This window comes from Vombatus ursinus, unplaced genomic scaffold (assembly GCF_900497805.2).
Source record: "Vombatus ursinus unplaced genomic scaffold, bare-nosed wombat genome assembly UNPS02014773.1, whole genome shotgun sequence".
NCBI classification, from domain to species: Eukaryota; Metazoa; Chordata; class Mammalia; order Diprotodontia; family Vombatidae; genus Vombatus; species Vombatus ursinus.
The window spans coordinates 33,869,222-33,893,356 of record NW_020954551.1 but is presented as its reverse complement, the minus strand read 5'-3'; the positions used below and the strand labels follow the sequence as shown (position 1 = coordinate 33,893,356).

The window sequence follows — 24,135 nt, the reverse complement described above, 5'->3', positions numbered from 1 at the left end:
TGAAGCCATATTTGAACTCAGATCTTAACTCCAGGCCCAGCACTCTATCCACTGAGCCATCTAGTAATTCATTATTCCCCATCTATTTGGCATATCATATTCTTGCTTTAAGTTGGCCGTCAATTAACTCTAAGATATTCACAGTATATAAGATTTTTGAGAACTGAGACTATGTTGCACATGTGTGTACAAAGAAAGATACATAGTTTCATTCTCAAAAATCTTATGTTCCGTGAATACAAGGGGAATATATTTATATAGTTATGTATATATGTGTATTCTGTATGTACGTGTATATATGTATATGAATGTATATGTGTATATCTGTATGTATGTATCTATCTATATCTTCTATCTATCTTCCCAAGTCTTAGTGCAGTTTTAAACCACATAAAGCTCAATCAAACCATAATTACTTATTTCATCTATGTGCCTGGTGCTGTGCTAGTCGCTGGAAATATAAAGTAACAATAGAAAACAGAGCCTGTACTTAAGCAGCTTATAGTCTAGCCAGGGGAAGACATGTACCTATATAAGTACTATGTTACATACATGACTGCCTTACTTTTCTATTATATCCCCAGCACTTAGCATATAATAAATGCTTAATGCTTCATTCACTCATTAAGCAAAAGATCAGCTTACCAAAAATAGGTGCAAAAGGTTAATGATTGATTTAAAAAATACAGCGATTATCAATACACTAATCTGGAATCGAGATCTTACATACAAAATAGATAGCAGAGACAGCTAGATGGCACAGCGCAAAGAGAGCACGGTCTGAAGTCTGTTGGATCTGAGTTCAAATTCTGCCTCAGACACTTAACGTTACCCAAATCAAGTCCCGTAACCTCTCTCGGCTTCAGTTTCCTCATCTGTAAAATGGGGATAATAAAAGCCTATACCTCCGACTTAAAGCGCTTTGCACAATGCCTGGCACACGGTAGTCGACCTAAAAATGTTGCCCTTTGTTATTAGGTAAATGCCAGGTATTATTAATAAGGGGATGGGGGTGAGGGGCACTAGCAGCTGGAGGTGGGAGAGCTGAACCCAGGTCCTTGGGTTGCGGCCAGGCTCAAGGACGTGGGGGCTGCAGGTGAGAAGGCTCAGGCCGGGGCTTGTTCCAGGCCGCCCCGCCCCCCCACCAGCGGCCCGGGGAGCGCTCCTCTCCCGCAGCCGGCTACTGCTCCCCCAGCCCCGGGCCCGAGAGTGGGGAGGGTCGACCCTGGAGGTCTCCGCCGCCGCCGCCGCCTCCACGGGAACGGCCGGGGCTGCTCGGCCAGGGCCAGGGGCCAGGGGCGTCGGGCGGCCCCGCTCACTCACCCGCCCGGCTCCGGATTCCACCCCGCTCGACTTTCCCGCCCGAAGCCGTCACCGGAAGGGGCAGGCCTTTCCGGCGGCCCTTGACGTCATCAGCGGGCGCCGGCACTGAGGCCTGAACGCGGCCCCGGGGGCTCTAAGGGGAGGGTAGGGGAGCGGGCCGGCGGAAGGAGCCCGGAGTGGTGAGGCAGCCGAGGCGAGGTCGCGGTTGTTCGCCCTCAGGGTCCTTGCGGGGAAGGAGGCTAGGAAGCGGCCGGAGTCCCCCGCGGGCATCCCTCCCCAGCCTCGCAGTCCACGATGGCGGAGCCCGAGTTGCTGCTGGACTCCAACATCCGCCTCTGGGTGGTCCTGCCCATCGTCTTCATCACCTTCTTCGTGGGCATGATCCGCCACTACGTGTCCATCCTACTGCAGAGCGATAAGAAGCTCACCCAGGAGCAGGTGTCCGACAGGTGAGGAGCCCCGCCGGGCCTCAGTGGCCCTCTCTGTAAAAACCCTCCAGGGGCCCTTGTGGCTCCAAATCTTGGGCCCCAGACTGTCCCCCGGCCCACCCCGCCAACCCCCCTTCATTTTGACAGAGAAGGTTAGAGGTGAGTCGACAAGCATTGATTAAGCACTTGCTGTGTGCCAAGCGCTGGCCATACTAAGAAAGGCAGCCCTGCCCTCCAGGAGCTCACAATCTGGTGGGGGAGACAACATGCAAACAATGAGGTGCAAACAAGACATGGGAAGGGATGCTCAACAGAGAGAAGGCTCTGGCATTGAGGGGGATCAGGAAAGTCTTCTTGTAGAAGGTGGAATTTTAGCTGAGACTTGAAGGAAGCTCGGAGGGAGGGAGAGAATTCCAGAGACCGGAGGAGGAAAAGGATTTAGCCAACGAAGTTCATAAATTCCTGAGATTTGGAACTGGAAGGATCATCTAGTCCTGGCAGCTGTATATTGGCTTAGAACACTAGATGTTAATATTATCTATGTTGTGTTTTTATGTATGTTGTTAAACATTTCCCAGTTACATTTTTACGTGGTTGGGCACTACTTGGGCTTTGATAAGTCTGAATATCTTTCCTCATTTTGTAGTTGTCAAAATGGAGGACCGGAGAGAAGTAGAAAAACTAGGTAGGAAAACTCAAAATGGACTTCTGTTGACCCTTCTGGCCACCAAGTTAGGTCCCAGGTAGCCACAAGCAGGCTTGCTCAGCTGACATAAAAGTTCAGCTCAACATAAACAGAAGAGAAAAAAATTTTGGTAAAAAGTAAAGTGGTATGATAGAGTACAAAGACTCCCAAACTTGGAGTCAGGAGACCTGAGTTCAAATACTGGTCCTTACACTTACTTACTAGCTGGGTAACAATGGGTATTTAACCTATTTGAGCCTTAGTTTCTTCAATTTTGCATTTATATATTGAATTGTGTAGTGTCTGGCTTATAGTAAACACTCAACAAACACTTGTTAAATTGCATATATTTGAAAAAAAGTTTGAGCACTTGAGATGCATTACCTCACGGTGTTGTTGTGAGAAAGTGCTTTGTAAATTTTAAGACAAAATGGGGGGGGAGTGCAGCTAGGGTGGCTCAGTGCTTAGAGTGCTGGGCCTGCAGTTAGGAAGACCTGAATTCAAATGCAGCCTCAGACACTTACTAGTTATGTAACCCTAGGTAAATCACTTAACTTCTATTTGTCTTAATCCACTGGAGAAGGAAATGGCAGAGCACTCCAGTATCTTTGCTGAGAAAACCCAATAATAAGACCACAAAAAGTCAAACACAACTGAACAACATATATTTGTACTCTTTTTCTGTAGTCTCTACCACTAATTCAATGTGACTTTGTGAAAGTCACTTATGTCACTTGACCTTTGTGAGTGTAAATTGCAACATCTGTAAGAGAGGTGTTTGATCAGATGATCTCTAAAGTTTGGGCTAACTCACACTTTTTATGACCCTGTGGTTTCTGGAGCAACCTGGTTGGGACCACTGTGGCCTTATCTGCTTACATGCCATTACCAGAAATAGTTACATTAGGAACATGAAGTTAAAATAGCTTCGCCATGTGGTTGGGTGTCAGTTGAACTGGTTTTGAAAGGAAGATCTAAATTGTAACTACTTCTAGATAAAACCTAAGTGATTAAGAGAGGCCTATGAATACAAGCTAGGAGCCTGTATTCCTTAACTTATAGGGATATTTTAGTCAGGGTGTTTTGTTTTTTGTTGTTGTTGCATTCCCCATCATCACATCCTAGCCTCTTTTGGCTCAGAGTGCCCTTGTGTCTGGGAAGGGGAGGGGGCAGAAGTAAAGAGTGTTAAGAAATCCTTCCCACAGTTACCCTTAGGCCAGACCTGTATTATGGTCTCATCCCTGTTGACTCATCCCAGCCCCTGGGAAAACATTGAAGTCCACAGCATACTAATTCTAGTGCCCAGTTGTAACCCACAGAGGCTCTTACTTGGTGAAAAGTATGAAAGGGACAGGGAGAAAAGATTAAACCACGAATTCAACAAACATTTATTAGACTTATTATATGCTAAGCACTCCTCTGGGTCCTGGGGATTCAAAGACAAAAATGAAACAGTTCCTGCCCTCAGGGAGCTTACATTTATGGGGAAGGGGAGGGAATACTACTTGTATTGTAAATACTGAATAACTTCAGAAGGGAGAGAAAGTATTAACAACTGGGGGGATCAGGAAAAGTGGCACCCGAGCTGTGTCTCAAAGGAAGCTAGGATTTTGTGTAGGAGAATTGAGGAAGAAATGTGTTACAGGCACTGGGGGACCACTTCTTCCATGGTGGAGGTAGGAGATGAACTAGCATGTCTGGGGAACTGCTTACAGCTCAATTCCACTGGAATGGAGCGTGTGAAAGGATATAATATGAAATAAGACTGAAAAGGTAGGTGGTAGCCAAATTATGGAAGGCTTGAATTGCCATAGTGAGATTTTTTATTTTGTTTTAGAGGCAAAAGGAGGTTACTTGAGATTTTTGAGTAGAGGAATGATAGTCAAATCTGCTTTTTAGAAATATTAATTTGATAGTTGTATGGATGGTGGATTGAAGATAGGCAGGACTGGAGGAGGGAGACAAACCAGGAGGCCTTGGAATAGTCCCAGCAAGAAGTAATGCTTGGGCTGACTTAAGATGGAGGCTGTGTGACTAGGTGCAAGAAACTTTGTGGAATCTACAAGACTTGGCAACTGTTTGGATGTGGATAGTAAGGGAACAGGGAAAATCAAGGATGATTGAAAGGTTCTGAACCTGAGTGACAGGAAGGATATTAGTGTTCTCAACAAAAACAGAGAAGTTTGGAGAAGGGATGGATTTGAGCTCAAAAATAAGTCCAGAGGCTATATTGGAGAAAATGGCAGAAAAAGGGTTTGGGGGCAGAAATTGCAGGAGTACTATTTTTTTCACCAGTTGGAATAATTAGTTTTAATTAGTTACATTGCTAAGAAGACATTTTTGTTTTGGATGTTAATGAAAAAAAGATCATCTGGCTTGTGATCATCACTGAGCTGCAGTGGGTTGGAGAGCAGTTAAGATTGTATCTTGTTCTAAATTTGGTGAAAAGTTTCAAAAAAAATTGTGCAATTTTAAGAATGAGGTGTATTGTGTCCATAGCCCCAAGACAATGTAGGTTTATTTTTAGCCAGTAATGAAGACTGTTTCTGTCTGTCTTACTCTCTGTGCTATGAAAAGAATACTTTTTCAATTAATGTCTTTTCATGGCCTGTTTGAATTCCATAGCCTTGAGTCCTTCAGATATGAACTTTTTTTTTTTTTTTTTTTTTTGGCGAGGCAGTGGGTTTAAGTGACTTGCCCAGGGTCACACAGCTAGTAAGCGGTATGTGGCTGAGGCCGGATTTGAACTCAGGTCCTCCGACTCCCGGGCTGGTGCTCTTTCCACTGTACCACCTAGCTGCCCCTAGATACGAACTTTTTTAAAATGTCCAGCTTAATTCTGGGGATAGATGACTATATGATAGACCATAACAGACAGAAATTTCATCACCATTGGGGGTATGATAATTTTCTGTCTTCAGATTTTTTAAAAATGTATTTCTTGTTTCTATGACCCCCTATGAGTTCATCAGTAATTATGTAACCAATATTAATGGAACCATAAAATATAGTGTTATGTTTGTTCTTACTACTTTTACTATACATCTTCTTTTAGAGTTGTCCACACGTTCATCTTAATGTTCTAGGTCTTGTGTTGAAGTCAAAATTTCATTGGTTCACATGTGAAATGAATCTGATGTTAAATGAAAAAGAGACTGGCAAGCCACTTTACTTTTATATGTGTGTGTGACTATGTATATATATATAGATATATATATTTAGTGTGTATGTGTGTGTGTATGTATGTTTGTATGTGTATATGTGCTTGCAGAGCAGGGAACTTAGGATCATAGAAGTAGTCTAAAAGAGGCCTGAAAAGTCATCTAGTCCACTCCTATTAGGCTAAGGGGAGTTGGGTTGAATCTTAGAAGAAAAAAAGAAGTGATTTGGAGATGCATGGGAAAGCTCTGAGAGATGGAATAGGGGAGATTTTTTTTTCTTTCTTGGGTTTCATGGAATCAGGTCACTGATAGCAGAGACTTCAGACTACACATGCTATACAACAACATGCTGTTTACAGCGTGCTAGGGAATAGCATTAGTGGTTTGGTTGCCGTTTCTATTACCGTCATACGAGAGAAATAAAGAAAACAGAGAGGCTCATGAAAATTCTATTTAAAAAAAAAAAAGGCAAAGAAAATGATTGGTCCAGAGGGCAGGCTTAAACAGGCTGATGCTTAAAAAAAAGTTATGAAAATTCAGAAAAGAGACATTTCAAATGAAGAATGATGAGAACTCCCTCAGGAGTTTTCCTGTCTGTCCTGCATGTCTGCTGGGCAAAAAGGGACAATCTTGAGCCAAAATCTTTCTAACATGACTTAACAAGAACAAAAAGAAAAAAGCTGGGAAATGGGAAGTACTTTTGCCAATTGTCCATGCCCAGGGAAAAACAGAAATCTTAAAGTACATTTGTACAGGAAAGGAGAAGACTCGGAAGAGAATGGTTACCAAAGTCTGCTTTGTTAAGGTTGTCATTACTCAAACACCACCTAGTACAAGTGATTTATTAGATTAGGTTTGTGTGTCAAGAAGAATCGTGTGACATTCTGAATTTAGGGCCACTTTGTACCTGACCATACTTGGTGAAAAGAAAAATCTCTCCTCCCCATCACACACAAGTTTAGATGTTATTGCCAAAGGCATTGTCACAAGAGTGAACTGGAGATTGTGACACAGGAGGCAAAGTTGGCTAACAAAAACATGCACAGGCTACCAATGATGAGGGAAAGGATAGATTTATAAATGCAGTCTTGCTTATTTTTTACTCATGGAAGTTCCACATCCTCTAGAATTATTATTAGGGAATCTACAATATATATCTAGAAAATGACAGTTACTATGATAAAAAAAAAGTCATAGGACATACTTTGTCAAACTTGGTCATAATTTAGGTCTCCTGTTATCAGGAAAATTCTATTTGTTATAATGTATGCTAATAAATTTAAAAGACCTGACCCTGTGTGTATGTGCATTAACTCTCTTCTACTTCCACCTGCCTTCTTCAAGCTTCACTTTAACTTGTCTTTCAGCAGACATTCAAGCATTACTGTGCAGAATCTTGTCCTAAGTGCTGAAATGCCAAGATTAATGAGTTTCAAGAGTGCAGGGATGCTTATCTGATACCATTTCCCCCACAACCACCACTTCTATAACCTATTTCTATCCCAGTTTATTTTAATTTCCAAGGTGACATTAAATGTCTGTGGCTCTGCGTTGCAGGGCAAAAAAAAAAATGTTTATCTTTGGAAATTAATCTGTATTAGCCCTTGTGGATAATATTGTTAATATTTAAATTAAGAGGGAAGAGCAGTAGCTTCAGTGCTGCAAATGAGGATCTGTCTTTAACTGCTTACAATATAAGTAACTGAAAAAGTTAAATATTTTGACCTTCAAATTAATCAGTAGGTTTTGAACCTTTTTTTTTTTTTTTGCTCCCAGCATTGTTGAAGATGCAAAAGAAGTAGAAGGTTGGCCCTGGTTCTTGAGATTACCAACTGGCAAGGGAGACCAGACTCACAGATGTGCAGTAATCAGAGAGCAATTAAGGCTACACTACCTTGTACTGATTAGAAGTGCAGGAAGAGTTCAGAGAAGGGAAAGCTCGGTGTGAACCCCAGTCAACTAAAAAACTGGATGGAGAAGTTGGAGGAGTGTAGAATGCCAGGAGGAGGAATAGCATTAGGACCGGTAGAAGGGAAAGCTTGGATTCCAAGCAGAGAAAATAACCCAGGCAAAGGAAGGCACAGAGACAAAACAAGTACAGCTCGTACAGGGGACAGGAAGAGCAGCCAGAGGGAGGATGGAGTTTGTCTTGGGCAATTGTAGAAGCCCAGCAGAGGCGGTTGAGCTTGACACTGTGGGGAATCTGGGAGAGTCTTTTGTGGGGAATCTGCTGATGAATGCAAAAAGAAAGGAAAGGCTTTTTAGAGAAAGAAAGATCTGGACTTTGATGATCAAGTTGATACTGAAGGAAGGGTAAAGCTCCAAGGTTTCTAGCTGGCCCAATGATGGTAGTCTAGGTAGAAACAGCATATATAGATTATAGGCAAAAGAAGTGCAGAGGGCTAAAAAGATAATAATAGTAACAGCTCACATTTCTATAGTACTTTAAAATTTGTAAATCACTCATATACATTATCTCCTTTGAGCTTCAAAACCACTCTGTGAAATAGGTGTTATGGTCCCTATTTTACAAGTGAAAAAACTACAAGCCCAGGGTTTGTGACTCCTTGGCCATGGTCACATCACGTGCAGGTAGTTGAGGCTGGGTTTAAGCCAGCTCTTCCCACCTTCAGGTTCAATACTCTGTTATCCCCTCTGCCATGCATCTATTATACAAACTAATAAATGAAAGAACGCTTATTAAGTACTTACTTTGTTCAAAACAGTGTGCTGAGCACCAGGTATACAAGCAGAAAGCTCTCAAGGAGCTCATTCTGGTAGAGGGGGATAGCTTGTAGAGGAGGATTCAACTGCAAGTCATATGGAAAAGCCTTCTGGTCCTTAGGGATACAGCAGAAAAGCAGATAGGGATGCAGCTTTTAAATGTCATTTCCATTAATAAAACCACCGAACCACTTGGCAGTGCCGAGGACTTTGGTGATGAGAACTTTGTAGGTGCACTGGCAGACACAGTTGCCAGGTTGCCTCTTCCCTGGATTCTGGTATTGAAGGCTGGGCTAAAAGGAACCCTGGTTTGGAGGAGAGAGGTGCTGTTCCTGAGGCTCTTGGGCTTCCTGGCTATTGGTGACAGTTGGTGTTGCCCTCCTCCATGACAGCTTCTAGGACCAGGCTGGAAGCAGTTCTGGCGGTGATGGGGGTGGGGGGTGGGGGGGGGGTGTTGGGTGTGTCCTGTTCCCTGTGCTCTTAGGCTTAAGGTCCCAGGCTATATTCTTTGGGCTAGTAGTCAAGGTTGTAGTTTTGATTTGACCTGCCTGGCACACATGTAAATAGCATTTTACTAGATGTTATAGAGTACAGAAAGTAAGTATGAGACATGAGTAGGCAGTACATCTGTAAGGAGTGTTCAATTTACTTGAAACAACATACATGAAATAATTTGTAAACAAAAACAGTTTAATATTTTTAATATCAATGCTTCAAAGATTTGAAGCATTTCGAATTTTATCAGTGTGGATCTTCCATCTAATGCAAATCACAATTTTTCTATAATTGTCTATGAGAGTCCCTAGAGGAAAGATTCCTCATTCTGGCCAGCCTCACAATGGGTCTCTGAATTTAGCCTGCTCAGACTCGTGATCCCTAACCTGGGTTGCTCTTAAAGCCTTTCCATTGAACCTGCCAGAGCTGGAGTTTCACGGGCGTAGCCCTTGAGAAGCCAGGGGCAGCCATTATCAAAACTACTACTACTAATATAATTAATTGTCTCTTCCATGTACTTTGAGAGCAGAATTGTATATAATATACTATTTGTAATTTAGAGTCCCAGCAAAGCTTCATGGAACAAGTGAGATCTTAAAATGGGCAAAAGCATAAATAATAGACGTAGAGAACGGGAAGAGGTGTTGGGGGTGGGGGTGGGAGAAGCGTCAAGAAGGAGATAACGAACTAAGTCATCAGAGAGGCAGAGCAATTGTTTGTAGAAGGGACAGTAAAGGAGACCAACCAAAGCAGAGGTGGGAGAACTAAGCAATTGATAGGTAGTTTTTATGATTTGTGTCTGTCAGATACTTGGGGGCTTGATACATTCGGTGCTTAAATGGGGGTTCTTATTAATTGAGATTTTATTCTCCCTTGATTGTATTTTAGAAACCTTTCAAGTTAGAATTGAATTATTGAGGCCCTATTCTATTTGGTTCTTGCATCTTGTGGATGACTGCTGTTCTTTGTACTACCGCTCTTAGTGCTTCTTCCTGGAAGACATTATGGTTGTCCTTGTTGATACATCCCTGAGATACTGAAGAATATCATGTTTCTCTTAACAGGAAGAATGGGAAAATAAAATGGATCCTGTTAGAATTTCCATGTATGGTTTGCCATAGTAGTATATCTTTGAAACAAGGAAAAGCTTTTAAGATCTGTAGGCATTTATCCGTAGGGCTGTTCAAAAACTTCCCCCCATATTCCGAGCAGTGACTGACTGTTCTTTCCATTCAGAGGAAAAAAAATTTATCTTTTCCCCCACTTAAAGGTAATAGAAAACCTGGGAAAATGTCCTCATCTGTCTTCCTTAGAAATCTTGATTTGTAATATAACTGCCTCGGAATGGAGGGTGGGAGGGTAGGGAGACAATTCTTTGTACTTTGAAAACCAATCTTACAAGTAGTTTATTGGATTGAATATGCAATAGTATTGATTTTGTATAAACATCTGTGTTTTGATATTTCCTTGTTGGGGCAGCTAGGTGGCACAGTGAACAGATCGCTAGGCCTGGAGTCAGGAAGACCTGAGTTATTTGGCCTCAGGTACTTACTAGCTGTGTGACCCGGGGCAAGTCTTTAACCTATATTTGACTCCGTTTTCTCAATTGTAAAATGAGGATAACAATACTTACCTTGTAGGATTGTTGTGAGGATCAAATAAAGTATTTGCAAAGAACTTAGCACAGTGCCTGGCACATAGGAGGTTCTCTATAAATGTTTATTCCTTTCCTTTTTTTTCCCTTCCCTTCCTTTCCCTGCAAAGCCATTGGACCTAGCTTGTGTTTGGGAGGATTTTACAGCTATATCTATAGTGTTTTCCAGTATTTCATTCTAATAATTTCATTGTCTTGTGTTTTTTTTTTTTCCAGTCAAGTCTTAATTCGAAGTAGAGTCCTCAGGGAAAATGGAAAATACATTCCCAAACAGGTACTTAATCATTTTTGTTGGCATCTCTCTGACTAGACTGATTGGTAGTTACTGGTTGTGAGTATCTAAATGGAAAAGTTGATGGCTTCCTGTTGCTTGCTTTGAGTGTCTTTCTTAGGAAACTCATTTTAAAATGAGATTTCCAGGATAGCAGGTTGGTTGCTGAGTAATATGAACACTCCAAGATTAGTGCACTTTAAAAAAAAAGTTTGGTCACTATCACTTTATTTTTTGCTAATTCTTGTTTTCAACACCACCTTTATTTCGAAGTGTATTATTTCCCCATTCCTAATCCAGAAAGCTGTATCTTATGATAAAAAATTAAGAAAAAGAAAAGGGAAAATAGTTCAACAGTATCAACCAACATATCAACTAAGTCTAACAGTATATATGATATTCCATACCCATAGTCCCTCACCCCTTAAAAAAAGGAGGGGGAGGTCAGCACTCCTTTTTTTTTTTTTTGAAAAGTGGACATTTTGGCGAAAGAGTTAGCAAAATATGTAGCATGTAATCATAATTATGATAATAACCTTTTTAGAGCATATCTATATTTAGTAATTTTGTGTCTGAATTTTGTTTTTTAAATGTCCGTTTTATTTTTAGTCTTTCTTGACACGAAAGTATTATTTCAACAACCCTGAGGATGGATTTTTCAAAAAAACGAAGAGGAAGGTGGTGCCTCCATCTCCTATGACAGGTATTTTATTAGCTTTCTTCCACTTTAAATAAATGGTGGGAGGCAGGGAGTTTTAAAATTCTGAAAGAGTCTCATAGAATTTATTATTGGAAAAGACTGACCAACATTCATTCATCCAGCCTTTGCTTGGTGAGAGGAAACTCACTACCTATTCAGGCATCCCCTTTTCATTCTTATGCTGCATTACTTACTAGAAATTGTCTAATATGTCTACTCTTTTCAGTTTCTTAAATGTCTGTGAAGTCTTGTTGCTCTGAGAATAAACTGAACAGATATTTAAAGGAGATTTGAATAAGTTACTTTATGCTGACCGCCTTTTCTTTTACTGTATTAATTTCTTTAGCCAAAGATAACCAGTTATTTATAACCTTTGTAATAATATCTTATGTGAGGCATTAGTTAATATTAAATATTCATTTAGGGAACAATCAAGAATCCACTGGGAAAAAAAGAGATAAGTGATTGGTTCTTTTGTTTAATTCTTAGATCCTACCATGCTCACAGACATGATGAAAGGAAATGTAACAAATGTACTTCCTATGATTCTTATTGGTGGATGGATCAACATGACTTTCTCAGGATTTGTAACAAGTGAGTGTCTGTCATAGAATGCTGTGTTAATTAATTCTATTACCTCTTTTTAGTTCATTGGATTAAGAGCTGGAAAGGACCTTAGCTATCATCTAGTTCAGCTCCCTCATTTTACAGATAAGGAAACTGAGTCCCAGAGACAGGAAGTGACTTAAGCAATACCTGGCAAGTAGTAAGTAGCATAGGTGGGATTGGAATACAGACTTTCTGACCCCATAGCTGGTGTTCTTCTCACTATACCACCTTACTTTTTTCCTTGTTTAGAAAAATATAAATGCTGTTAGGACCGGTAAAGGTCCATGTAATCTGTTCCATCGATAGATTTTAATAATGTTTTTCAAGATCATCTTTTAAACTACAATAATTTTACTAGTTCACCCTAGACCAATGCCTCATTTATGATGTGGAAGCTAGTTTAGTTTTATTCTCTTTGTGACTATCTTCTCAACAGGGATTCAAACCAAATGAAATATCTGTTTGGTTCAAAGAATATTTTGATGTTCCAGGCCAATAGAAAATATGTAAGTTGTTTCTGGTTTAAACTAGTTTACTGTTTTTTAAAAAAACTTTTCACTGTTCTCAGTTCTGTTAAAAAAAAAAAAAAGAAGTCTGTTCAGTTTTCAAATTCAACTGATTAGTGAAGTCCATTTCAGTCTTTGGTTCACAGTTGAAATCCTAGGCCCTGCTGCCAAAGGGAGATAATAACTACTCTTAAGAGAACCTGATTTAACTGAATGACATTGTTATCTTCTAGAAATAGTTACAAAAAGCCTTTAAAAATTCATTTTCACAAGGAAACATGTGTTGAAGATTTTTCACATATCCTCAAGGAGAAGATTGTGCACAATAACACTTAAACCTTTCTAAAAATACGTTGGGAAGTTTTGGTGAGCTTTTTTCTTTCTTTCTCACAGCAAAGGTTCCATTTCCTCTGACCCTCCGATTTAAACCCATGCTACAGCAAGGAATTGAATTGCTCACTTTAGATGCATCCTGGTAAGAGCATTCTTTTACTCAACTCCGAACTTAATGTGTGTAAGGGAAAAGAGATTCTGATTTTTGGAGTTCACTGAGATAGTCTTTCAGTGTTGGATCATCCAAAGCTCCCACAATGCTTTTAAAGCTTTCATAAGATTATATGATAATCTTGCTTCACTTCCAGCAAGTTACTCGAGGAATTGTTGTTGTGCCTCCCTAGTACCAAACCCTCAAAGGTAGCACAATGCAGGAAGAGAAAGTATAGTGTCAGCCTTATAAATAAGAAGAAGAGTGTTAAATGTGATGTCAGCAGTTTTGGGGAAACCCTCCTCCTTTACCCAAATTCCTTATCCTCTTCCTGATTGCCTGAGATGCCACCATGATCACTCATTTCTTTGGCTTAAGTCTTTTTTCCTGTTAAAATGCAAATACTACTTGCCTACAGTGAGTAACTATTTGTAAGGTTACTGTTTTTTGTATAATGCCTGTCTTATTTAATTTTGATGCTAATGAGCATGTCTATAAAAGCTGCCCAAATCTCAGCCCTTCCTTCCTTATTAGAAAAATTTTGATGGATACAGTTTCATCAGTCTAATTTACCTTGAGCATTGGAGACATAATTCCTTATGTGATATCTTCAGTTTTATCCTGTTTTGCTAGGGTGAGTTCTGCATCCTGGTACTTCCTCAATGTGTTTGGACTGCGAAGCATTTATTCCCTGATTCTGGGCCAAGACAATGGTGAGTACTACTCATTATCTAAATGAATACTCTTTGACTGTACTCAAGAAATGAAAGTCATCCATATCGGGGCAAAAGAGCTACGTGCATTTTCTCATGGGACAGCACAGCCAAACAGTACATCCTCTACACCACCAACTCATCTTTCTGAATCATTCTTCAGTCACTTCAGTAAAGCATAAGAGAGACATTGCATTCAGTGTTTGGGGACAAGTTAGATACTTGGAACTTAGGGAATAAAATGACATTTAACACACACTAACAGAACAATAATATCAGAAAGTAAGATCTGAAGAGCACTTGGCAGTCTTTTTTTGTGATATTTTGATGAGTCTAGGATTCCATAATGTGTGTAGTCCTTCCATTGATGCAGATCCCAATCCATCCCTATTTTATCCTGTGTGTTCTGCATTGAGGATCTTTCCACTCAACACCCTGGAGACCTCCTTCCCTTTCATTCATGTTATAGGTGTCTGATTTACTACTTCCACAAGCATCATTGTTGATACCTGTAGGCATTTGCACCCATGCATCTTCCCATTGCCCTTGGTTACTTGTATTTTTCATTTTTTGGAGATCATGATATTCCAAGATTTGAAACCATACTTATCGTCTGGAGAACTATGCAGGACATTTATATTAAAAAGGTGTTTTTTGGTGTTGGGAGCAGCTTGGGGTCATGAAAAGTGCTGGAGTTTCTGAATTTCATTCTAACCTTCTCTATCCATCCTTGCCAATTGTTGGCCCAGCCCACTGTCCGGCCATAGCACCTGTCCAAAACAGTTCAATTGCCTTTATCAGATTGTATGTCATAATCTGATACGCGTTTTTCATCCACTTGGCTTTTCCTATGTGGATGAATCTCATCAAGGAAGGTCATGTTTTGACCTTTGGGATTTAATGTGGTCAATGTACTTGCCCTCTACAAATATGAACAGTCCAAAAACTTTGCTCTTTAGGGAATCCTTCCATTGGACTCTGCATACATCATTCTCCATGACAATGGCAAACAGTTTCAGCAGGCTTGTTTTCATTTTATTCTGCATTAAATATTAATAGAGGATTGTGTGGAACAAATCTATATGTGTGTTGGCATCTGTCAGGGACTCATGCATGTAGGGTGATACCTTGTTGGAAAAGAGCCTTTAAGGTTGTATTTTGCTCTGCCAAATCAAAAGCTTTTTATTTTAATCAGATAGTAAATTCAGTGAGGTCTTAGATTTTCTACCCCTTTGTCATTTGCATGAACATGTGATCTGCTGTGGAGTCATCTGCAAAAACTTGCCTTTTTTCTTCTGGTTTTCATCAAGAGGATCAAGACCATTCTAATAAGATTTTATGGAAAAGAAAGAAGGCATATGAGTTTGTAGTCACTAATGTCTTTTGAGTTCATAATCTTTTGCATTCTTGAATCCTTCTTCCTCAAGATCTTGAAAATCAGTCCCTGTGTATCTCCTCCAACATGGAATTTCCTTTATATACTATTTACTTGGGACAATTCAATTTTCTCAGCTTCATTTTCTTGAATGTCCTTTTTATTTCTTCATATTATAGTTCTTCACACAATAAACCTACAGCCATCCAGCGGGCATGACCACATACCTGGAAGTCAGTGGGAAATTGTTGGAGATAAGGAAGGAAACTACATCCTGCTAAAAAAATGCCATAGACAGTGAAGTAATATCATTACTAAACAGACATGCACCAGGTGGTATAGCATCCAGATTCTTAGAGGAGAAGTTAAGGGAGTTACAGGAAGAAATAGACAACAAAGCTATGCCAGTGGGGGACTTCAACTTCCCCCTCTCAAAACTAGATAAATCTAACCATAAAATAAACAAGAAGGAAGTTAAGAAGATGAATAGAATTTTAGAAAAGTTAGGTATGGTAGACCTCTGGGGAAAATTGAATGGGGATAGAAATGAATATACCTTTTTCTCAGTGGTACATGCCACCTGCACAAAAATTGACCGTGTATTAGGGTATAAAAACCTCACAATCCAATGCAGAAAGGGAGAAATATTAAATGCATCCTTTTCAGATCACAATGCAATGAAAATTATGTGTAATAGAGAGCCTTGGAAAGATAGACCAAAAATTAATTGGAAACTAAATAATATAATCCTAAAGAATGAGTGGGTCAAACAACAAATCATAGAAACAATCAATAACTTCCTCCAAGAGAATGACAATAATGAGACAACATACCAAAACTTACAGGATCAAGCAAAAGCAGTTCTTAGGGGAAGTTTTATATCTCTCAGTACTTACATGAATAAAATAAAGAAAGAGGAGATCAGTGAATTGGGCATGCAATTAAAAAAAGCTAGAAAAAGAGCAAATTAAAAATCCCCAATTAAATACCAAATTAGAAATTCTGAAAACCAAAGGAGAGATTAATAAAATTGAAATTAAGAAAACTATTGAACTAATAAATAAAACTAAGAGCTGGTTTTATGAGAAAAAACAATAAAATAGATAAACCTTTGGTTAATTTGATTAAAAAAAAAGAAGAAAACCAAATTACCACCATCAAATATGAAAAGGGTGAATTCACCACCAGTAAAGAGGAAATTAAAACAATAATTAGGAGCTATTTTACCCAACTGTATGCCAATAAATTTGACAATCTTGGTGAAATGAATGGATATTTACAAACATATAAATTGTCCAGATTAATGGAAGAGGAAATAAAATACTTAACACCATTTTAGAAAAAGAAATTGAACAAGCCATCAATGAACTCCCTAGGAAAAAATCTCCAGGGCCACATGGATTTACAAGTGCATTCTATCAGACTTTATAGAACAATTAATTCCAATACTATATAAACTATTTGTTTTTTGGGTTGTTTTGTTTTTTGGGTTTTTTTTGCTTTTTGGTGAGGCATTTGGGGTTAAGTGACTTGCCCAGGGTCACACAGCTAGTAAGTATCAAGTGTCTGATGCCGGATTTGAACTCAGGTCGCCCTGACTCCAAGGCCAGAGCTGTATCCACTGCATCACCTAGCTGCCCCTATATAAACTATTTGGAAAAATAGGCAAAGAAGGAGTCCTACCAAATTCTTTTTATGATACAAATAAGGTGTTGATACCTAACCCAGGAAGAGTCAAAACAGAGAAAGAAAATTATAGACCAATTTCCCTTCAGTTTTTATAAAAGCCAAAATCAGGAAGTGCAGAGGTAGCAGGATGTAGTTGGCAAAGGCTATCAAAGAAGCACCTCACAGATGCCCATTTTTCAAGAGTGAGGCTGCTAAGGAAAGGGGGAGAACAGAAAGGAGAGGGCGCCGGAGAGGAGAAGCTGGAAAATGGGGAGGGGCCGGAGAGGGAGAATTCAGGGGACACCAGCAAGCAAGGCAACTTTGTTACTACCTCGCTAAATTCAGTGTACACCTGAGAGAAAGTGTCTATGACAGAACTTTACATTCATATTCCTAACCTCTTTTTTGTTCTTTATATGTTGAAATGTCTGTATTTGCTAAATAAGTTCATAGTAAAAGGAACAAATAGTTTTGCAAAGCTACAGACAGCAGGAACAACAGCTGCAGGAATGAGAGGTTCCCAGAAGGGCGCTCATGGTGAGGCCAGCCCAGCTCTTTACAGCGGCCTGGGAGAGCGAGTGCTGGGTGGCAGGCCTGCTTCGTTAGCCTAGAGTAGTGCCTGCTGTATCTGTGGTACTGCTAAAGGGCATAAATAGGAATATGTCAATTCAGTTGAGACATTTGTCTCATCTGTATTATCAAGACTCCCAAAAGACAGCTGCTCCAGTTCTTTGTAGAGTGCTCTTCGGTGAAGAAATAGGTCAGAGAGCACTCCTATCCCTGGCCTTTCTTCTCCATGACTATTGAAAAGACAAAAAGGTCCGTATGAGCACATACAGTCCACAGATCCGTGGGCCTTTCTTGAAAAGTGGCAAAGTCAGACATGAAGGAGGGCTGAGAGAAAGCAGCAATCTGATGCCTTCCTAAGGGTCCCCTTTCCGTGAAGAAGAGTGTGAGGGCTTCAGAGTAGGCCTTCACCAAAGTGAGAGCACACACAAAGGAAATGAGGCAGGGCATTCTTCCTTTATGCTACACCAGTCACATTAAAGAAGAGGAGACTGAGACAAGGTGACTGAAGCAGGGTTTGTTGTTTCTGATGGTATTAGTCTGTGAACATTGTGAGAGCAAAGCCTCTGCCTTCCTCTGCCCTCAGTGCTTGACATGGTACATGCTTCACACATAGTATGTATGAGTCCACTAAGTACTGGATGAAGCGGAGGTAAGGTTTTGGATGCCATTTAGGAGGCAGATGACATTATTTTTCGGGGGAAAAAAGAGTAGATTTTGAGGGAAGGTAAGAAGGGAAAAAATTGCTTTAGCCTTTAATTTAAGAGTTCGTTTGGCAGAAAACCCATACTGTTCTGTTACCTAGAAGGATGCTATGGGTTATACTTCTTTTTTTTTTTAAAGGTACACAACCATGTACCTGATAGCGATTTGCTTTCTGGTCAGTAGAGCAAGTTCCAGGGTCTCTTTTGAACTCTGTATGTTTGCAGCCCAATGTTCCATATCTCTGACATGTGTTAGGACAGTAAAATGGATGTTCATAATAATGACCCTGAGCCATCAAGAAAAAATTAAATCCTGATCTTTGTGCCCTTTTCACTAAAGCAGGGAAATAAATGATCTATTTGGGGAAAAAAAAGTTCCATTAAGAAGAGTTAAAGGAAAAAAAGTTTAAACAGAAGATTGATTACCTTTTGTTTACCAAGAAGACATCATTCCCTCAACAGTTGTAGTTAACCAAAGAAATAAGTTATATTTCTCCTGATTGAGGGAGTGAGGGCAGGGAGAGAATTTGTTCTGTTTGGGACATGTTGAGTTGGAATGCAGATACAATATCTGGCTGGTGTCTAGCAGGCAGTTGAAAATATGAAACTGGAGTTCAAGAATTATAGCTTTGGGCATTATTTATATAGAGATGAAATTTGAGCCTATGGGAACACAGGAGATGAGGAGGCAGAGTGTAGAAAAAAAGAAGAGGAGATGGCTGGAGATAGCACCTTGGGGTATCGGCTGCCTAGGGAGCAGGAGATGCAGAGTGAGGCTGTGGAGGTGGCGGATTCGAAGGGGGAGGGGACCTTGGGCCGGGTAGTCTCAGGAAAATAGCTATAGAGCTGGAGCAGACCCTCTCCTCTTCCAGATGGGGAAACTGAGGGAGGCATCTTCAGCAAGAGATTTTTAAATTAAAGCATAAGGCACAGTTCCTTTCAAGAGGATATAAGTGTAACCAAAATGTTTTTATCAGAAAATGCAGATTTGCTATCTCTCTTTCCCCCAGACAAGCCACCGTGTCTCATGTCTCCCTTTCCTGCCCTAGTTATCTAGTCTTTACTAGGAGACTTCTAATGAGACTCCCTGCCTTCAGAGGGAGCAGACCCATCACAGCTCTCAAGAGCCTCCATGTTTAAGTAGTTTTTCTTCCCTCTCCCCCAGACCTAGGGCCATCCTTTCCCCCTGTTCCCTCACATGACCCTCTCTTCTCTCCCTGTTTTCTTGCCTATCCCTCACTCTCTTTCACACACCCCTCCCCGTGATATCTGACTGGGGTTGAAACTCAGTCTGCAGCTGCTCCTTTGCTGATTTTGTGTATAACTTAACAAAGAATGTTTGGGCCTCTCTTTTTAAAAATATCTGTGTGTTGGGGGCAGAGGGGGATGCTGATTGTGACTTCTCAGGTTGTATTCTAATATTAGTTTTAAAAGCTTTTCTCCTAACGCTCTGTAGGCCCTGATGCTATGTCTATAAGTTCCTGTGGTTATAGTCAGATACACAAGGCTTCCCAATGGAAGTTAAGCAGTGCTGACTGCCCCTGCTCGGATAAGCGTGGCAGCCCCCACAGGGCAGGCTAAAGCCCTACATAGGCACATAGGAGCTCAGAGCCATTATGGAATGTAATTGTTGGAGATCAGAGTATGCAGGGTTTTATAATGCCAATGATCAGGTCAGTTTCTGCAGCTTCTCTCCTTAAACACCTGAGATCAGGATTTGAGGTCCGACCAGATACCTGAGTCAGTAAATACCTAGTAGTCAGGGGGTCTTCATGACCCAACAGAACTAACACCCAGTAACCAGTTTCTTACCTTTATTCTAAGATCAAGGTGTGGAGTTATGAGGCATTCCCAGAAAGTGCCCTACGTGCAGAGCACGCATTCAGCTTCCTAGAGCAGGCAAGGGCATACTGGGTCAGCATGGATACTGGTGCAGGTGACTTATCTGCAATCCGAGAGCCATAGTTGGTATTTAAGGGAGGCGAGATATCAACTGACCTTTCATATACACATATAAACGCACACATATGTGAGTTGATCCTTCATGTTGAGTTTACATCTCTCATGCCCTTTGTGAGCTTGAAGGGGCCTGGGTGTCTCATTTTGCAGGTGAGGCACCTGAGAAGCCCTAGAAAAGTGAAAAGGGTGGACTAGTTCTCTTAAGTTAGTCTTGTTTGTATGCATTCTGTTGCAGCTGCAGACCAGTCTCGAGTGATGCAGGAGCAGATGACAGGAGCAGCAATGGCCATGCCTGCAGACACCAACAAAGCTTTTAAGGTAGTCACGAATTCCTCTGGGGCAGGGAGAAGATGGGCTTCGAAGTGTACAGCAATACCTGTGTTGTTCAGTAATGCGTACAGCTTCTTTGCTTTTCAAAGAAACCTGCCACAGAATTCCTTTTAAAAAGTGAGATCTTAGTGTGTTTATATGATTCTGAACACAAAATTTCCATTTAAACATCTCTTCTTGCATTGGGAACATCCATCTTTATATCTTTGTGTTCATTTTGTATGTTTGTGGCCAAGTTTGATTCTAGTTACGAAATTAAATTCATTCTGATACAGAAGGCCTGGTTAAGGATCAAGTCTTCTAATTGACTGCATAAAATGGATTTAAGAGGTGAATTGTATAGAGAAAAAAAATAGATTTTTGTAGATTATTTGTGTAGCAGAGGGCACATCCTAAATTATTAAACTTGTTTAATTTTGTTTCTATTTGCAGTAAAACCTCACTAAGTGAACCAGAGGGCTGGCCAATATCGAAATCTAAAATTATCTTTTTAAAGGACTTTTAATAACTTTCACACTGAGTAAGGTTCTGCTGAACCTGCTTTAAGCACTAAATTACTCATTTGTAATCAGTAAATTTAAGTATTTTAGCAGGGCCGTTTGCATAGAAGCACTTAAAGAGAATTCATCCTGTTTTCTTAGCAAATCTTTCTTTCTCTGGTTTAATTAATGTCAAACTATTTAGGTCTTGTGTAATGAGGTTTATCATACATTCTTTTGTAGGGCCAGCACTCTGGCTTAGCTTATGCTGAGACAACCTTCACAGAGGCCTTAAAGGAGCCTCCATACCATTTAAGTAGAAAGGGCGTGCCCTCCAGACGCCTCCCCCGCTCCCTGCCCCCATCGCTGCCCACCACCTCCCCAGTCCTGCTGTGCTCGCTCAGCTCACAGACCTGGTGCCTGACACGTTCTTTCCTCACAGACCGAGTGGGAAGCCTTGGAGCTCACTGATCATCAGTGGGCACTAGATGATGTTGAAGAAGAGCTAATGGCCCAGGATCTCCACTTTGAAGGCATGTTCAGAAAGGAGCTGCGGACATCTCTTTTTTGAATGCTCAGGCGGTAGTAAACCAACACTGGCATCTCCAGCGTACTGCTGGGGTTCGAAGAAGTCGAAAGAGTTTTTTTGTTTGTGTTTGAAAAGCTTAGAATAAAGAAGAGCATGGACTGGACACCTAAGTAGGGCCTGTTTGTGTCTGAATTTGTCTCCCATTTTTGTTTGAAGTCACAAGAAGTAAAGCCTTTCACGTGATGCAGGGGAGAACTGTTTTAAAAAACAACTTATTTTCCAGCTTACATCTCTGGTAATAGCAGTCAGTAAGAAGGGAAAGCCAGATAGTGAGAGCATAAACAAATAGCGAGATTGAACATTTGCCAGAAAGGTGCCATTTCTCAGTAAATAACATTAGGTGCAGCTGATCTTTTTCTAGAGTCCAAAGAACTTTGAAGTCTTTTCTTTTGGTCCTCCAGTGACTAGAGCTCACATTTTGTGGCACATTACAGTTTACAAAGTACTTATGAGGTCAGGCATGCCAGCAATAGCTATTGCCCCCATTTTGCCAGGATAGACTACAGGGACTTGGTACTTTTTCCCCAGGTTGTGCAGCCACGATGGGGGGCCAGGTCTTCTGATCCCCACCCCCATTGTTCTGATCAGCAGCTTACTGGAAGCCACAGTTTCTGGAATGTGTCAAGGAATCAGCCCCACCTTCTACATCTACAGTGAAAATTGGTATCCATGGTGATGCCATGCCCCCACCCTCACCCCTCCACCCCTGTTCTGATGTGCCTTCTGAATCATCAAGGGCAGCTTCAGTGATGGTCAGTCTTCTCCTAGTGCTGAGTGGATTTTATTGCAATCCAACTTTTTGGAAATTTATAATCTGTGCCCTCTATTATGACTCTTGATCAAACCACTCTGTTCCCTGGGGATTATTGTAAATAAATAGCAATTTACTGCTTGATATAGTGACCTGGGCAGTTGCTGATTTCATTTTATCCAGACACACATTATGGGCTGAGCAGTGGTCATTTTATTTGGTTAAATGTAATAGAGGAAGCAGTTTGTGTTGTTTTTACACCGTGGTGAACCCCTTCATGTGATGAGAACTGTAACTAGTCAAAACCTAACCATGTCTACAAATTAAACAAACTGAGCTCTTTTCTCTTTGATCTGTGAAATTATTCCCTAACAGGCTTGTGCATGACTCCAAATGAGTTTTGGCCTGGGCGGTGTTATTATCATTGCTAGTTATGAGATACTGAAAGGCCTCAGAGCAAGAAGGACCTTTAAAAATCATCTTGTCCAGCCGACTCGGGCCACAGCTGTATCAGCTCACAGGTGGCACAGGCAACGGCAGAACAGGATGGAGGTCGACTTGGCCTGACTGTAGCGATGTAATAGGATTATTGTGAGACTCAAAATGAGAACACACACGCGCGTGCGCGCGCGCACACACACACACACACACACACACACACACACACACACACACACACACACACACACACACACACACACCCAGTATATAGACATTGGTGGTGGTATGTCTACCCTGTACAAAAAACTAAGGATACAAGTTTTAAAAATAGCCCCAGCCTCTAAGGAGCTTACATTCTCCTAGGGGAATACAACATTTGCACAGTATATAATACAAAATAATTTGTCAGCTACAGAAATTGGCAGTGGTTTCTCAAACATGAAACCAGAATTGATCCTTAAAGCAAATGACAAATCCAAATTCAGTGTGAGGCAGTGGTGCATTCCAGGCAAGTGTGTGCAAAGGCATGGAGGTGGCAGATGGGGATAGCAATACCTACTGCCCTAAAACTGGACCAGGCAATCACATGAAGTGCCTTCTAGCTCTAGAATTCATCACTGTCTAAATCAAACCAACTCTGTGTTTCAGTTGTAAAACCTGAGACCTATAAGATCATAGATGGAGAGCTGAAAGGGGCTGTAGCGGTTGTTGAATTCAGTCGCCTTATTTTACAAATGTGGAATCAGAGACACCAACAGACATTCAGTGACTTGCCCAGGGTCACACAGCTAAGTGTCTGAGGCAGGATTCGAATCCTAGTACTCCTGGCTCCCAAATCCAACACTATCCACTACCCCACACTGCCTCTGTAATCCAATCACCTGAAGTGATTTGTCCAGGATGGTACAGCTTACTTAGGGGAAGCCTATTATTGTATGTTTTCTGCAGTCTGATTGACTTCAGCCACAAAATAAGCTCAGTTTTATTCTTTATTTCTGGAATTAACACATCACTGAAATCAACTGTGATTCCTGAGTGGAATTCTGCTGATCACAATGTAGAAGGAAGGTCTTATCCAGGAGATTCTGGCCATAAACAACCATGATGCATAGAACATTCAAAGAAAAAAAATCACGAGGTAGAATGCTTTCCAAGTATGAAGCATCCATGAAACACTAGCATGAAAGACGAATTCAGAAATGAAAGCCACATAAAAAACAAGATATTTAACTTTAAAAAAAAGTTGAAGGAGCCTTCAGTCGGTCAAAAGCCAGTATTTTTCAATTGCTCTTACCTGAAAGTTAAGTAAGAAATGGTGAGCGTGAGGCTAGGCCGGAAGAAGAGCAGCTTCTACTAGCTTACTACCTGCGTGACCCTAGGCAAGTCTCTTCACCGGTGGTTGCCTCAGTTTCCTCATCTGTAAAATGGGGCCAATAATAGCACCTACCTTCCAGGGTGGTTGTGAGGATCAAATGAGACTATTTGAAAAGTGCATAGCACGTGCCTGGCACATAGTAGG

General features: G+C 40.8%; 2 protein-coding genes across 4 annotated transcripts in view; one reads left to right on the top strand and one right to left on the bottom strand.

Moving 5' to 3' along the window:
• FANCD2 (FA complementation group D2) overlaps positions 1-1,375 on the bottom strand; it is a 60,268-nt gene extending 58,893 nt beyond the window's left edge. For all 3 annotated transcript variants that reach the window (XM_027864027.1, XM_027864028.1, XM_027864029.1), the window contains exon 1: positions 1,324-1,375. The gene's annotated coding sequence lies outside the window, so the exon portion shown is untranslated. The remainder of the gene's footprint in view (positions 1-1,323) is intronic.
• Positions 1,376-1,478: 103 nt separating this feature from the next.
• On the top strand, positions 1,479-22,518 carry EMC3 (ER membrane protein complex subunit 3). Its single transcript, XM_027864104.1, has 8 exons — positions 1,479-1,772; positions 10,687-10,744; positions 11,351-11,444; positions 11,931-12,035; positions 12,950-13,031; positions 13,674-13,753; positions 20,262-20,344; positions 21,278-22,518. Exons 1-8 carry the CDS (start codon positions 1,618-1,620, stop codon positions 21,404-21,406), a joined length of 786 nt encoding a protein of 261 aa, XP_027719905.1. The 5' UTR covers positions 1,479-1,617; the 3' UTR covers positions 21,407-22,518.
• The last annotated feature ends 1,617 nt before the right edge of the window (positions 22,519-24,135 follow it).

Bases quoted from the DNA above. Each gene is read 5' to 3' on its own strand.
- EMC3 (XM_027864104.1), top strand. From the start codon at position 1,618: ATGGCGGAGCCCGAGTTGCTGCTGGACTCCAACATCCGCCTCTGGGTG. The intron at 10,745-11,350 runs GTACTTAATCAT...TTTTATTTTTAG, and splicing joins GAAAATACATTCCCAAACAG to TCTTTCTTGACACGAAAGTA. The intron at 20,345-21,277 runs GTAGTCACGAAT...CTTTCCTCACAG, and splicing joins ACACCAACAAAGCTTTTAAG to ACCGAGTGGGAAGCCTTGGA.